Genomic DNA, 17,326 nt, shown 5'->3' with positions numbered 1-17,326 from the left:
GGAGGGACTTCTGCTGACACAAAAGCCTGATGGTGCTGCCAGAAGTGTCAGAAAACAACAGAGACGCCTAAAGGAGCAGTTTCTATGTCCGAGCTGGAGACACATGAGGAGAGCAGAGCGGCTGAAGGAGACGTGGCAACACATGCAAGTTGAAATCATCAGATCAGCGTCTGACAGAAGGTGAGGCAGATGGTTTCTTTACTGGCAGTTTGTGGAGCTGCTTGAAGTGTGCCAAGAAACTACCAGATAGAAAGTTTTAGTTTTTGTCTCATCTTGTTTGATGAAACTGTGTACCCATAAAATACAAGATATTCTCTTCTATGACAATTAAGTAAGAGCCAGAAAAATGTTCTACGGCTGCACATGTCAGCCTTTTTCTTATCAATTATTCCACAACAGAAGCAGATTTCAAACATCCTTACCTAATCACCAGTAATGCTCTTTTTTTATTTTCTCATCCTTGCACTTCCCTTCACAGTTTTAGAACCTTGTATGAGTTGGAACATTTAAATTAAATCTAAGCATTTTGACTTATTAAGTCAAAACATACTTTTTATGCCTTTTGTCTGCCACAGTCTGGTGTTTGTCAGCAGGCAGGTGAAAGTAGGTACTCTGATGAAGAATGCTTTACAGCAAGCTGGAACATGCAGTTCATATTTTCTCTGCTGCAGTCAGAAATGAACAGGAACACCTCTTTGCATCTGCAGGGTTGGACTAGAAGAAAGCGAAGAGGACAGGCTGTGGTGGTGAATATCCAGGAGATAAACTACATCAATGAAGACGCCTGGCATGGCGGTGTTCAAGCAACAGAATGTGGAGGATTTCTATGACATTGGGGAACCTTTAGGAAGGTGAGTGTCTTTTTTAAAACTCTTTGATAGAGCATAATATAGAAAATGATCTCCGTGTGAGTCAGAGAGTGATTCATCCTAGAAGTCGACGCAGTGGTCCTCGTGTGTGTTCTTAGGTATGCAAACAGCTGGCTTGTTTAAGCATGAAGTGGGGAGTGTCTATGTGTTTAGGCTGGAGTTTACAAGATAAAGAGTCAAAGGAAACCAGCTGTGTCTGGGCACGATATGTTCATTACAGAGAAGGCGAATCAAGTTTCAATTACTGCTTTTGAGGCTGATTCAGCGTGATGGATCAATGTGTTGAGGAGGAGTGTGTGCAGGGTAGACGTCAAGCAAGCTGTGCCCCCCATGGGGAAATAAATTAAGGAAGTTGGAGAGGTGAAATTAGGATTGAGGAAGCTGTAAATCCATTTTTGCACGGGAGGACAGTTTGGGCATGGGCACCGCTTGCTAACAGACAGAGAGGGTGTGAAAGGAAGATGTGTGACCTCTGACCTTATAACACTGTGTCGAAGAATTTACGATACAGCTTCTTTTGACACACCCTACAAGGACATATTTTGTGAGCTCCAGCTGCATTTATTGGACTACAGAGGAAGGGTTTAGATCCCAGGATTCACTGTAAAGTCTTTCACATATTTTAACACATCGTGGAGTTAAAGGACTCAAAGGCAATTCTCCAAAATGATGACTGCAAGGCAAAGCAAGATTATTTGTATGGGACATGAGACTATATCAAATGCTTTTGCAGAGTAATTTAATGACTAAGACACTGAAATACAATAAAAAAAGGACATGCGTAAAAGATTGAATTTATCAAAATGGTTAGTTCAAATCCATTAAAAACAAAGTGCTGACAATAAGTTCATGGCTTTCTTTTAAACCTTGAATTAAGCTTAATCATTGGTTAATTCATTATGTTGTCTTGTTTGTTAGATCAGTGATAGGAGGTTAATAAAAACATATTATTGGCTTGATATAACGTTTTTTCCAATATTTTACGGGGGCCGGAGTAAAAACGGAGTCACATTTTATAATCACAGATGATTCCCCAATATTGTAGCATTGTGAATAATTTAAGATCGGCGAGCATCGTTCTGTTTAAAAATTCTGTTCAAAAGTGTTTTTAATTAACGGCTCTAAAAAAAATCAATAATGGATGAAAAAGTTACTAATTTTTAACCCTTTATTTAGAACGTAATTTATGAGTCTAAAAGTCGTAATCTTTACCAAACTGTTATAGTTTTTTTTTTGCAGTTGTACCTGTCTATGAAAGTTGTGGAAAATCTGGCTTGAACTTTCACAAGTTACTGAGCTGTGAGCTGATATATTAAGCTCCTCTGTGTCAAGTAGAAACTTTCTGCGGTTAAAAGCTGGAGCTGAAAGAGGAACTGACTTTTTCTGTCGCAGAATGTGTCTGAGAATTTTGTCACCAGTTCAGCTGCATCTCTGTGGTTGTGACGGCTCTGTAATGTGTCGTGGAGGATGCAGCCCACCCAAAACACCCCCACCCACTCATCACACCTTTTGACTGCATCATGGGTTCTGACTTCTCTGTTATACGCCACAAAGGAATCGTTAACTTACTCCCCTTAAAGAGGAGAATTTAATGAGGGAGGGGGAAGAAACTGATCTGTGTGGACTATTTAAGATGTCCTTTACTCTGTGGAACATTTGAGACATTCATTACTGGAAAGTCAATTCATCATTCTGTCCACATATTGACAGATTTTAATGTCAGGTGGCCCCAGGCAGATGTACTCAGAGTATCTTTCCACTACTGACGGAGACGTTTAGGTAAACCAATCTGTAAAACCACTCTGTACTTACCGTGTGAGGCGTTTACTGACACTGTACCAGACTTACTGTGTGAGTGTTGACACCCATGATGACAGACAGTAGGAAGTGCCCACCCCATACACACACACTCACTCACTCACACACACACTCACACACAAACAGGTGGACTTTTACACCGATGGCGGTCAAAGCCAGCCTGAGGCAAAGGTCTCCTCTGCAGATGGTGAACCAAGCGACCTCTACCTTTCAGCAGCAGCAGCAGGGTCTTTTTTTTCTCCAATTTTTTAATCATAAGGACTATAACTTTTGTGACTTGATTACTGCCTTTGTTCGATTTTGCTGCATCATTGCCTATGAATGAGAAAACATCATCTTTGTGAGTCATCATCAATTAATGACAAACCTTCACAGGATACACAGATGGACAGGAAGTGCCATTGTCTTTACAAGTCCGGGCAAAAATGAAACGCTTGTAAACTTCCGCCTTGTTTTGAAATCTGAACGCGGTGCTTACGTCATCGCTGGTTATGAATCCGTCTTGAAGGTTGTGGGTTTGTGGTGTTCAGATCCTTACCAGCTACATGGCAAAAATGACAAACAAGAACAAGAATATCGGTTGGGCTGAAACATAATTGAAACACAGTTACTAGATTGATGGCAGCCAGTTTGTGAAGACATTCATTACCCCCAGAAAATAATTCCAACTCCTATAATCCTATGACTTTTCCTCCAGTGTTTTTAAATGTAGCACAACAAAGAAAAAGGATGTGTTGTTGAGAAATCATTTTTTTTGGGTCAACATCCTTTGTGGTTTACAACCTGCATTAACATCAGCCAGACCTGTTCCTTGTGGTTGATGTTATTTAGCACATTCTTGATCATGATGGTGAAGATTGTACGCAGGATGTGCTAGAAATCAGCAGATAGCAAGTTAGTGTTGTCGTTCAGTGCAGGTTAGCATGTTAGCATGTTAGTATTTAGTGGAAAGAATCCTCACACCTCAAATGCCTATTTCCAAACCGTATACAGGAACTACAGGTCACATCACAACAATGTGTCTCTTGATGCAGTTGTAGAAATATTATGCAAATGTGTAAAGGAAACAAGTAAGAGAGTTTGTTTTAGTTTGCAGAAGTTGGTTGACTGTTGACAGGAAGCAGGAGAGCAAAGATACTGTACACGCTTAAAGCCCCATGCCTTCACACTCTGGAAGTGTTGAAGTGAAAAGAGCGGACAGTCGTGGGGCAGACAGGTGCTAAAGATGAAGACAGTAAAGTGCTATCATTTCTCCAAAGGGATTTACTGTACAAGAAGTATCTATAGCACAGGACAGTAGGCATACATGTACAAGGAGTGAGAACAAGAACGCGTGAAGTTGGCCCTGAGGAACCGACATTCCTGCTGTTCAGCGGGTGAAAAATGTGTTTATTCACTGCAGCCCCACAGAGGGAACTCCATGTTGACCTTTTTGGATATTCCCAGAGTTCCCATTTGACAGAGGGCATCCTGTTTCTGTTAGCAGACACCTTACTTCTCCACTCATACATGTGGGAATCAATAGTATCCTGAACACTTCATAATTGCATACGTGTTGTGATTTTGCCTACCCAAGCAGAAAAAGTGTCTCTGTTTTTTTTAAATAACAGAGAATCTATATTTTCTGCAAAGATGAGCCACATTTTAGAAGCTGCTTTTCTCATTCGAAACACAGATGTTAGGGATGGTAAGGATTGGGCTTGGTCAATTATGCACTTCGCTTTCCTTTCCACGCGCTCCCAGAGGTTGTTCAGTGGGGAAATGTGTTGTGTCTTGTCCGAGCATTCCTCCAACCTTGTCTGTGGATAATGACCTTCAGCTGTTGAGAGTGGAAACTCTGTGGGGGTGATGGTACTTTCAGCCTCGCAGGACGGCTTAGAGCTAAGACGGACAGCACGCCTGGCCCGTTGTGGAATACCACTCCCAGCATCACTGCTCTCTCCCCTGTTACTTCTGCACTTTGTAACAACACTAAAGCATATTCCCTTGAACTGACAGTTGTGGTGTTCACTTTCCACTAGCGATCCACAACCCTGACCTGGTGGGGTAACTCTGTTCAGTCTTGTTTTACAGGCACAGTTGTTCCCCTCAGGGTATACTTGATTACTTGATGCATGTTTAAACTGGAGGAATTCATTGAGTGATTTCCCCTCCTCTTCGATTCACACATTATCCTACTCATCTGTAACAGGGTCGTCCTTTGAGGGATGTCTCAGGGGTGGAAATGTCCTGTGACTAGAACAGATAGAAGGAGCTTTTCAGATTCCACCCACCCTGCCTTGTTTTTTTCTTTGCACAAAGTGTATGTGTGACTCTTTGAAGACTGTTGTTACCTGCACAACCCCAACATGTTCACACTGATACATGATTTTGTGACCCTCATATGAAATAAACTAGCTTAATAAGAACTCGGAATAAAACCAATCACGCAATAAAAAAAAATCCCTATTATCAGAAACACCTGTTTAATACAGTATAATGCAGTCCAGTACAGGTGCCCTGAAACCAGAACGTCCTGCTGTATGAGAGGTCGCTGTCATTGAAATGTTAATATTTAAACTATAATTTGCTTAACCTGATTGCATAACTTTGGGTTTTCTACCAAACGTTTTGTCACACACGTGTATCAGTCAAGATTTTGGCTTGAGTAATTCGAGGTCATCTCAGTTTTGTTGTCTTTGAGTGAGGCAACTCAGCTAACTGTCTCAGCGGAGCTCCTCTGTGATGTAATTGTAGAACTGTGTAAGCAGAGGACAGGGTGTGCCTCAAAGAGAGCAAACTGGCTCAACAATCCCACACTAATGCAGAAAAGGAAAGTTTAAATAAATAGTTAGGGTTACTCTAAAGTGAAAAGTGAAATTACCTTTGTATTTTATCCATAAGCGATGAGCTGGAAAGGGCTTTTTGTAAACATAAACTGCTGTGTGAAATAGTTATGGTATTGTGTAACGTATCTATATGTTTTGTGTCAGCCTTCATCCATCAGCTTCTCTCAGCATTCCTCTTTCTCTCTCCCTCCTTTGTCCAGCTCGGCAGAGGAGTGGAGGTCTAGATTGTGGGCCGGAACTATTCTTAGCCCACTAGACCCAGTGTTGATAGTGGACATGGACTGGACAACCTTTCAAAGCCACCCTGAAATCTCTGTGTGGACAGATATGTCCCAAACATATGAAAAGCCTGCCAGTTATTATCGTTTTCCTTTCTGTGTCTTCTTCACACTGTCTAAAAATACAATGTGACTATGTTGCCTTGGAGAATCTACAGAGTCAACTATTTGCATACTTGACTGAATGTTCCTCTTCTCTCTGTCAAAGATAACATTCATCTTTCCCCACTCAGAGACTCCTTGTCAGCTCTGCCAATGCGCACGCCCTCGACTCTCTCTGTGGCCCGTTAATGAGGGATCACTGACTAAGTGGATTGTTTCACGATTGTGAATGTAAAGAGTAAGCAGGTCAGCACACAGCAGCAGGAAGTGTCTAAAGCAGCGAGGCTTAGTCAGGTCTGCGATATAACAAGTGCTAGTCTGATAATAATGCCATGGAGACCGAACACATCTAACTAAGCAAAACAGTGCCTGGAAAATGTTTGTACACTCTGCTTCCAGTCTCTCAGTGGGTCAATTATGAGAGAACTGACAGTGTAGCTATGTTAGGGGACAGTTTACTTGTGGAGCCTCCCCAGGAAGCAGGAGAGCAAAGATACATGCTTGACTGTATATAAGGATGATGTGTCTCCACCTCCTCCTCTGGTCTTCCCTGTTGTACAAAAGCTAAGCCAGAATTTCCCTGTGGCAGGCGCCGACATATTTGCCTGGTAAAATCATTTGAAGACAGAGTTTCCCAGTAGACTTACTTGACATTTTGTCCCATCTCCTAACCAAAAACACATTTGGGGAGCTCAAAAAAGTTTAAGCTTCACTTTTGGAGAGCTGTCATTATACATTTGTCTGAGTCCCCCCTGTAATTTAAGATGTCAAATTTGGATTATTATATCACAATTAGATTTATTAAATACATAAATCTACGTCCTAATCACTTATCCACAGGCTCAATCATGTGATTAAAAAGCCCAGAAAAAAGTACAAACAATAGTCAACTGAATAATGGTCTCCAAGCCACACCTCTGTTGAGAACTATTCAGAGTTTTGGGATTTTTTTCAGTGGATTGATGCGCCAAAGATGGCTTGAAATTTGGCAGGAAAGTTTGAGTGGGAGGACAGCAGCTCTGTGCAAACAGCCGGCCTGTCTGATTGTTCTCTGTTTGTATGGGAAACAGGAAGTGGTGGACTTGTCACTTTACCTCAAACTGGTTTCAAAACAAGACTTCCTCCCTGACATCTTTTTTTTTTTTTTAAATCCTGCAGTAACCTGCTGTAAATTGTGAGGAGCCTCATTAAAGAATGTTGCTATACGTAGAAAATATATAAAAATGCATGACAGTGACAAAAAAAGTTGAAAACTCCTCTTTTGTGTCTGCAGTGGGCAGTTTGCAATCGTCAAACGCTGTATAGAGAAGAGCACGGGCGTTGAATACGCGGCAAAGTTCATCAAGAAGCGGCAGAGTCGAGCCAGCAGACGTGGAGTAAAGAGAGAGGAGATTGAGAGGGAGGTGGTCATCCTGCAGCAGCTACAGCACCCCAACGTTGTAGAGCTGCATGACGTGTTCGAGAACCGCCTGGATGTGGTGCTTATCCTTGAATTGTAAGTCACTTTATGATTGAGAAGAAAACATCACATCCAAAGAATTGAATGTTAATTTTGCAAAGTAACATTGTCTTTATTTGCTGAAACATCTACATGTTTTTTTTTTATTTATTTAGTAAAATGTACACATAATCTACTTTTAATATTCCAGATCAGTGCTGATAAAGTTGTGTCCATGTCTTGATGTGCAAGTTTATTATTATGTACATAGTTTGTTGAATCTGTGTTTGCTAAAAGACCTTTTGCCAGGGTCATGTGTGCCACAAAGAATCAAAGGTCTATCACACAGTCAATAAGGCTTGTGTTGAGAAGGGGCCTCATCCTGGGTCCGGAGACTGCCTGGGAACATGGAGGGCACAATTAGTTCTAAATGAAAGCTCACAGCAGGTTGAAAGGGAAAGACAGAACAGTTCCCATTATATTCAGGATGGCACACTGTGCGTTATTCAGCCTATAGTGTTTTCTTTGTGTGAATATAAAAGAACATCATGTATACTCACTATAATCACTGCAGCCATTTTCTTCTTACGTTACACTGGTGCGGGATGCTATACCTGAAAAATTGTTATCATTTGTTATCTTCTTGTGTACTGAGCAACTGGAAAGACAGTTGACAGTGACAATATGGAGGAGCATTTGGCGACATTTCCGGTTAAAGCAACATCTTTCATTACCCATTATCAGAGAACAGCTGGCATTAGCATTTAAGTAATTCCTAGCTAATTTTATGTTCTCTGAAGCTCTGAATTAAAATAGATATGTAATTCACATCAAGTTTTTCTATTCTATGTAGAGACATTTACAAATAGTAAGATAAGCTATCGGCTACTTCCTAGCTAACAGTAATTATCTAGCTTAAAGGCTTTATATGCGATTTTTTTTGATCCAGCAGATGTCGCCCTTGAGCACCAGCATGAAACCAAAACAACTTGCGGTGCATTGTTGTGTTAGCATGCTAATGCTAGCGATCTTTATTATGCTGGTATCTTCACACTGCATGTAAATTTACCTGAAATGAGCGTGATCTAGAAACACAGTTAAGCAGTGAGTACAGTATGTTATTCTTCTTTTCTCTAGTCCCTCAATTAAACAACTTTTATACACGAGGGGAGGAGTCAGCCGCTGTCCAGGCGATGTAAACAAACTGAAGATAGGACTCGGAAAACTCGGAAAACATCACAGACAGTGGGACTCGGGTGTTACACCCATTGTAGAAAGTCATGACTCACAGAGTTATTTTCAGAGGATATACTTGATTTCCATTATATTTAAGTGTGAAAAATCGCAGATAAAGCCTTTAAGCTTAAATGCTAACATTAGCTAACTGTTATTGGCGAAATGGTTTGGATATTGATTTAATTAGAAACAGTCAAGTTTCCACAAAGAATTTTACTTTGTTTATTATCATTTCACTTGCTCATTAATTGAGAAATACTAAACTGACAATTATTTGTCAGCTAAATTAAATCTATATGAATTACAACCTAGAAGCTGGCAGTATTAGCACTCCCGGTACACCTATAGCGTTTGAGCTTCCCAACCAATAGAGGCAAATGTCAGGGGAACATTTCCGCCCTGTGTACAGTGATAATGAGCTGTGAAAAGGGTTTAGGACTATCGTGACACATAAGTAGGGCAGACTGACTCATAACAGACTCAAAGTGTTACAGCAAAACAAACATATCTAAGGCATCCTACACCAGTGCACCCAAATCCTTAACTCACTTAAGATAGTGTTCAATAGTGCCCGTGTTCCTGATAATCTGAGCACATAGGATGAGCGTCTAAGTGTGTGTGTGTGTGTGTGTGTGTTTGTGTTACAGGGTGTCCGGAGGAGAGCTGTTTGATTTCTTGGCTCAGAAGGAGTCTCTTAGTGAAGAGGAGGCCACCCAGTTTATCAAACAGATCCTTAACGGAGTCCAGCACCTCCACTCCAAAAGAATCATACATTTTGATCTAAAGGTACCAAATAGCTCCGTCCGTGTTGTGTATGTCGATCTAAGTTTGTTTTGTTATGAGGATGACGTACCCAGAACTGTACGTACATGCAAGCTGGAGCAGTTCTTCAATGTAAGTTATATATAGAAGGTGTCTTATGTACGTGCCGGTAGAGTCTGAATCACAAATCCTTCCTGTTTTCTGTGGCAAAGATCCAGACTCTCAGAGACAGACACCATAAGGTTATCACCTCACTTTCAGGGAGCAGAGTCGCCCACGCTGCTCTCTGGAAGTCAATGTCCTGTTTTTTTCCTCTTTCCTCTATTTATTTGGTATTTAGGGAGCAAGAACATTCAGTGAAGAGCTCAATTCAGACATGCCTGAGACCGTGACCCTTAGTTTACAATGACAGATTTGTGCACTCATTTGTGTTGAATGTTGTCTGTATAAATTGCTCAGATTGGTTAATCAAGGTAATGTGACTGTCTATCTGAGCTGCAGATCTTGTGACCTTTGGGCTTTATCGGGTTATTATGATCCAGGGCAAGACAGTTAAGTCTGCAGTACATCTGCAAAATGATCCTTAATTGTTTTAAAATCAGTTTTGACATTTGAGTATATTTTTCTCATTTGCTTCCAGTGAGTTAGTATATGAGAATATTTATATCAATTTTACAGCTGTATGCTAAAATGAAATCTTCTTCTAGCCGGTAATTCACTAATGTTGCTGCTAGGATGCTATTTCTAAAACAAAAAGAAAATCCACCTGTAAGCCCCTCTTATTTCATGAATCAACACGTTTTATTAAATCAAAAAAAACTGTTTGAAGATTACAGATGAGTTTCAAAATGAGAAGCCGTTGTTTATAAAGGGATATGTGCTGAACTAGATCAAGTTCTTCATTTGAAATGTTAACTTCCTGTCAAAACTTAGACCCCCCCCCTTCCCCTCCTAAGACATAATCTGCCACAAAAAAAGCATCGAGATTAATTTTTCTAAATTTAAGTAAGGATTGAATAAACAAGAAATATGTAAATGAGGGAACTTTTTTTATAACTTTAAAGTTAATGAAGATTTAGTTTAGTTTTGGGCAAGGCCAGGCCAGCTGTTCATTTATGTTCACAGTCTATGTGACAAACTGTAGTAAATGAGTGTTTTGCTAGCAGGAGCGTCATACTGTATTAGCTAAAGTAAAGACATGACAGTGTTATTAATCTGCTCCTAAAACTCTAGGGAAGAGAGCAGTTGTTTAATTTTCCTTTAATGTTTCACACTAACCGGTCTAACTGTAGGTTGCAATGTTTTTCTTAAATGCTTGCAGATACGTCAGCATTCACCAGGTAACTTATTTTTCTCAACATTATTTAGAGTATGTACCACTTACTCTTGGTATTAGTGGAACCCTACGGACCAATAAGAGCCTGTGTTGTGTTCTTTTATCACTTCAGCCTGAAAACATAATGCTGCTGGACAATAATGTTCCTCTACCTCGTATCAAGATCATAGACTTTGGACTAGCACGCAAAATAGAAGCTGGGGAAGATTTCAAAAACATTTGTGGAACGCCTGAATTTGTTGGTAAGTGTTTTTATATCAGAAGTGTCTACAGTGTGGTTCCTGAGCGTCGCTTAGTGTTTGTGATGCAGGAGTGTGTGCTTTCTATTTTCAGCTCCAGAGATAGTCAACTATGAGCAGCTGGGATTGGAGGCAGACATGTGGTAAGAGCCTTCAATTATCTCAGACTCCACTGCCTCTCATATAACAAGCTTCAGAGCATAAATTGGATTAACCTTTTGCTGTTTTTTTTTATTTTTTATAGGAGTATTGGAGTCATCACATATATACTGTAAGTTGGGAGGATTCTCAATAATGAGTTGGAATTTTAATGTCCCTGAAGAGTCATTAAGTAAGTGTGCGAATGTCGTTACAGATTGAGTGGCGCGTCACCGTTCCTCGGTGACACAAAGCAGGAAACCCTCGGTAACATCTCGGCCGTGGACTACGAGTTTGACGAGGAGCTCTTTAGCAACACAAGCGAGCTAGCCAAGAGCTTCATCAGAGAGCTCCTGGAGAAGGACACAAGGTAAAAGATCTGAAAAGCAAAGGTCAAAGGTCAAGTCTAACAATTCCAACATAAAGCCCAGAAACAGAGATTTAGCTACGATAAAGGCTAAATGCATCCAATTAGCTTGAAAGGCCAATCTGCAAAAAAAATCTAAAATATAGATTTAGGTACATAAAATATAAATATAAAAAGATACATAGAAATGTCACACAGTAAACTTATTACTACACGCAGGGTAACTACTTCTCTTTCTTTGTTTTCTGCACACGTCATTCCCTTTGAACAAACCACAAGAAACAATCTATTCCTGTGAAAGTAAACACTAGTTTGAATGTTTTCCCATGAGGTTCACATTGACCCCTCACTGCCATGCCGTGTGTCTGATGGAGTTGTAGGGATGTTTTTACTCAGATGCATTTCCTCTGTCTCATCATTGTAGAAAACGAATGACTATACAAGACGCCCTCAATCATCACTGGATTAAGGTATGTACTTAATTTACAAGTATTTGAGCATGCGTTTGTATTCTTAATAACTACTGTCAAGTACACGTGAAAATGTTTGAACAGTGTATGTGAAATGCAACATTCAGAAAGGGATGGCTTCATGTCAGAGGAACATCCTTCTTCTAATGTGCCAAGACAACACCCCACTAACTTTTTACATCATTGCAAACACACTTGGTCACACTTGTATATTGTTTCCATTATTGCGCCACACCCTCACTTTGGCAATATTTCTTTTAAACATCGACCTGTCACGATGCTTTGCTCCACACATCTTGTACAGCTGTTTTTTTTTTTTTTGCCTTCTTATGCATCACTGTGTCATCGAATTAAAGCAAGATTTTTCAAGACAGATTATGTTTTGAACAACTCCCAATGTTGAAGATGTCTACTCCAACATTAGCTGCTCACATGCATGTGAATGGTGTTTTTGTTTTTTTGCTGTGGAGTTTTTTTTTTATCCTGTTTGGACACAAGCATGAAGCCGGGACCCACACTCAACAGGAATGTTTGTTAGTTTTTTTTGGCGCTCTTACCTGCCATGGCTTTTTATTCGCCGTAGGGTCACACACTAATCCTACAGCTCTGCCACATCTGCTGGGATTTTCACGGCTGTGTGTGTTTTCAAGATGCAACAATGAGACATCCTCTCACTCAGTGTCCTCCCCTCCACCCTTCTGTCTGAAGTCCTGCGGCCACATAGAAGAGGAAAGCGCTGCTCCTGTGACGGAGAAGGAAGGAGAGCAGCTGAAGACGAGGCGTTTAAAGGAGTACACCATCCAGTCCAACTCCAGTGTCCCCAAGAACAACACATATGCAAACTTTGAGCGTTTTGCCCGCGTAGTGGAGGAGGTCAGTCTGATAAAGACAGGGCTGTCAGAGGTAACAGGAGCCAGACACACCATACAGGGCGACATAGAGGCACTACGCTCAATCTACAGTTACAAGGAGGCCTGGTACAATGAGGAGAGCGAGACCTCGAGGAAGCAGCTGTCCCAGGTTCGCTACGAGTTCTGTAAAGTGGAGGCCATGAGGATGCTGCTGCAGGATGACATGAAGGCAGTGGATGCCAGTCTGGACAGCATAAGTGGGAAGTACAGTCAGAGGCAGAATGAGCTGGACGCTCTGAGACAGCAGTTGAACTCTGAGCTGCAGTGGCTGCAGGGGGTGATGAGCTCTGTGCATCCTGGTGGAGCCAATGGCAGCATTTGCAGCACCAGCCTGAATACAGACATGAGGCAGGCATTAAAGGAGCTGCTGCATCCGTCCTGCGGGAGGGAACTGTGCCCTGAGCAACCACTCACAGAGTCTGGCTGAGAAAAACAGATGAATTGTTTTACCTTGAAATTTTTTTTGGGTGTTTGGGTTCAGCACATTTTGTTCAGCAATGCCAACTTTTGAATGTATAGCTGTGTATTCATTACTTTTTTCTTTATTTACATAATAATATAAGAAGTGGATTTGAGGAGATCTGCCTATTAGCTAACACTAGCCTGTACCACTTTCATGACTTATCAAAGCTATGGGCAACGGACAGTTAGCTTAGCTTGGCACAAGGACTTGAAACAACAGTAAACCATAAGGACTGTCATCACACCTAATGGTACTAGTAAACACATCTGGTTACCTTTTAACAGGCTAGCTGTTTTTCTAAGTGTCCAGGCCTAAGCTAAGCTAACTACCACCGGGCTGCAGTTTATATGCAGTTTAATATTGTCAGACAGTAATGAGAGTGTGTTGATCTTCTTGTCTAACTCTGAGAAATAGACAGATAAATGTATTTTCTACTTTTCTTGACCTACTGCACAATAGTAGGAATATTCTTTAATTGAAGTCGTATTTATGGACCAGTGTGCAGGATTAAGTGGACTCTATCTTTAAGGTTGCAGGTTATAACCAACTGGAGTCTGCTTTTTTGTTTTTCTTGTGATTATTAATTTATGAAAACATATATACATCACTGTATATCTTGTGATATCTTCCACATGTCCCTTTTCAGATAATAATGATCTGGTTTTTAATGCACTGAAGTTGTTTGTTTAGCAGGTAAAGAAGCTTTTATATTAATGTACTGTAATGATCCTGAGGTGGTACTGAAGCTGAGTCTAAATAATGAATGTATTTAAAGTGTCCCGGTCAGACAAAGACTGGATGAAGCAGTATTTCTTTGTAATGGGATGTATAATGATTTCATGTTTACTTATTGTTTCACTTGTTTTTTTTATTACATTCTGTTTTACAAGACTATTTTTGTAATGGTTATCCATTTGTGAAGTTACGGTTAGATGTCTATTTTCTTCAGACAATTTGTCATAGACTTGAATGTGCACTTCTGCTAAAGGTTACATTTATTTATTTTTTAAAAAAAGCTGCTTTTCTTTCTTTCTTGGAGATGTTCTGTAAGCTGACAGGAAAACAAAACCTGTGATAAGATCACATTTTAAAATGTGTCAGCTCCTTTTCAGTGTGTTTAACATTGCAACAGGAAGTCACCAATGCACAATTATAACTGTTGTTTAAACACTGAAATAAATGTTCATCATTTATTGTTTCCCGTTCTAGTTTCTGATGTGATATTTCTAGTACCTCAGTATAAAGAGTCTTAATAATACAATTTCTTTTGCATATTTAAACATTTGATATTGACATAAAAGCTACTTCCTCTGCTGTGTTATCCCTAATTGTGTCTCTGCAGCCTCTGAATACCAGACAGGCCATGGTGAAGAGGTTGTCAGTCGTCAACTTGGAGAATTTTCGGAGACAGTATGCCAGACGCAGGTGGAAGGTAAAGTACAAGATTAGCATAATGTAATAGTTTCTTTAAAGTGTTCAAATCAAAGGTTATCCTTGATTGATCTCTTAGTAATTCTCTTTCTCTCTCTCTCTAATTCAATCATTCGACAGCTGTCATTCAGAATTGTGGCTCTGTGCAACCACTTAACGCGGATCATGAGGAAGGGCCACAAGCTGCCTGAGCCGGACGAGGTAAGACACACCTGTTGTAAAGCATACGACAATAACTGAGTCTGGGTTTAAAACAATACTTTGACATTTGAGTTGTTTTTCATATGTTTTTATCATTTTTTCAACCTATTTTCATATTGCAACTGCTCTTATGCCTTGAGGGAAAAAAAGCTAGTCTTGCTCTGGCTTATGGAAAAATATAAAATCTCCAATCCAGCCAAATTTCCTTTTGATTAGGGTTAGTGTTAAGTCAAATCTCGAGAGAATATGCCAGACAACTGCCAGGAGCAGTGATTTCTTGTCATTCTGGGGTTTCAAGGGATCCGATGGAGACTTCAGGATATTATATTTGCCAAGAAACTCTCCAGCACATAACCCATCATAAAGCACTGGATTTTTGTTTTTATCATTAAAGTTTTTACTTCAAAAAAGTGGGAAATGTATTAGCTTTAGAGGTTCTGTTAAGTGGACTACAGTATGTTACTTTCATTAGAGACCAGGCTTTTTTTTTATACTAGGCTAAGCTAACTAGCAGCTGGCGGTATATTTAACATATTGTATAAAAATAAGAGTGATATCATTTTTTCTCAAGCAAATAAATATATTTTCCAAAATACCTCCCAAAAAAAAGTAAAAGATGTTTTCAGCAGTCTTTGCTTGCAGAAAGGATGCATCAGCTATCATGCATTCTGACCTCTATACTGTACTGAATGGATCACATTATGATTTTAAGCTGGTATTTTTGGAGTGCTGTTGTTCTAAACCCTTCTTTTTTCTTATAATTTGAGGTGTGCCTGGCACTGTCATCACCAGTAACCACACAGGCAAAAGCTGTTCGTGAACTTAAACGTCTTTTTTTTTTTTCAGAGGGATTGTGAAAGCGACAGAGAAGAAGAAGAAATCCTGAAGAGGAGACAGAGGACCAGAAAAAGAAGCAACACTTCCTGAGAGCAAATTGTGTCAGTCAGCGATGTTCCGGTTGCAAAACAATGACTCTAAACCTGCTTCAGGCCCACTTTGTTATCAGCAACATTGAATCTATGAGTGATTTCTGTAAATGCAGATGTTTTCATTGGTCAAGGCAAAACCTGCAAACATCTGCTTTATGTTAGATAGCCTTCTACATTTAAATAAATCTCAAGATACCCATTTTTATCACAAGAAGATGTTGAACTGGATTGTTTTTGACAGGATCTGTGAAGTTTATGTAAGCATTTACAAGAATGGCAGCTTCTTCTATAAACAGCAGTTTTAATTTTTTTGGTTTAAATGTGCAGGCTGCATATTCAGACTTATGAGAGGTGTATTGTTCAAAGCATTGACAGGCTAAATCACTGCAGGGTAACAAGACTGCAGCAGATCTTAATTTCAACATGTTTACAGCAATGTCTGTTATGACCATGTTTACCATTAACCTCTTCATTTGCCACGTTGAAATTATTCACATGGAGCCTTAACCCTTCACTGTATTTACTTAAAGATATTTGTCATAAAATGTAAAGTGCTAATAATGAAGCAATTGCATTTTATCCTATGTGTAAAAAAAAAGAGTGAAAATGTATGTCAATGTATGTCAAAGCCAGTCTTTGGCCCTGATATATTTTGATGTATTTATGTTGTAAATAAAAGTGCCAAATGTCAAATTTGAGTTTTAAGCTCATTAAAATGAGCATTCCCTGTTTTAAATATTTTTACATATTAAATATTTTAATACAATTTTTCTGAAAACTTTTATAAACTGTCAATTGAAATGTTGGCTAATTAAATGATGAACATGTGGTTTTTATCTGCTTCTATAAAGTAAAAATTTAATGATTCCATCAGAGTATAGAAATGAAAACTTTAAATCAAGGCTGTGGGTCAATGGAATTAATCCTTTCACATTTTCTTGGTCATCATGTTTTGTAATAGTTGCTTTAACTGTAATCCAATGGCCAAGGTGTATTTCCTCACACTAAAACATTATGACAGTGATCAATTTTTCATGGTAACTGCTGTCAAGGTAAATACATGTAAAAGTAATCAGGTTTGTAAAAAACACTCAGTCTGCTGGATGCTCTGAATGATTGTGTCTGGAGCCACATACTGACATACAGTCCATACTTCATAATCAAACAGTGTGCCTACTACTGCATAGTATATACTTTTGCCTTTATCAAAATACTTAACTGCAGGTCATGTGACGTATTTCTGATCCCAGCCACTTAAGGATAAGCAAGCATAGAACTAACGCAAATGTCGGCCTCTAAATACGTATTCAATAGTAATATACATCTATTCATGGTTAATACAGCTATAGTCATTTTACTATTATTTCACGACATATAGCCTAAAACATAGTAGGCTACAGTTAATTTAAATTGTGTGCCATTAGGTGGCTGGCTAGCGAGCTTTGCAATTGGATAGCCTGAGAGCCACAATGTATTTCAGGGCGGTTTGGTATGAAAGTGTGCTCCCGTA

At 39.6% G+C, this 17,326-nt stretch overlaps 1 protein-coding gene across 2 annotated transcripts; it reads left to right on the top strand.

The window, feature by feature from the left end:
* Positions 1-22: 22 nt before the first annotated feature.
* Positions 23-16,644, top strand: dapk2b (death-associated protein kinase 2b). 2 transcript variants are annotated; one of them, XM_020631416.3, is made up of 12 exons: positions 23-180; positions 708-851; positions 7,169-7,390; positions 9,217-9,355; positions 10,780-10,909; positions 11,001-11,049; positions 11,151-11,177; positions 11,262-11,414; positions 11,836-11,881; positions 14,598-14,687; positions 14,807-14,887; positions 15,734-16,644. In XM_020631416.3, exons 2-12 carry the CDS (start codon positions 775-777, stop codon positions 15,812-15,814), a joined length of 1,095 nt encoding a protein of 364 aa, XP_020487072.1. In that variant the 5' UTR covers positions 23-180; positions 708-774; the 3' UTR covers positions 15,815-16,644. The 2 variants fall into 2 exon arrangements, with proteins under 2 accessions (XP_020487072.1, XP_020487073.2); XM_020631417.3 differs by lacking the exons at positions 14,598-14,687; positions 14,807-14,887; positions 15,734-16,644 and adding an exon at positions 12,590-14,453.
* Positions 16,645-17,326: the final 682 nt, after the last annotated feature.

Source organism: Labrus bergylta, chromosome 7 (genome assembly GCF_963930695.1).
Source record: "Labrus bergylta chromosome 7, fLabBer1.1, whole genome shotgun sequence".
Taxonomy (NCBI): domain Eukaryota; kingdom Metazoa; phylum Chordata; class Actinopteri; order Labriformes; family Labridae; genus Labrus; species Labrus bergylta.
This window is presented reverse-complemented; position numbering and strand designations above follow the sequence as displayed.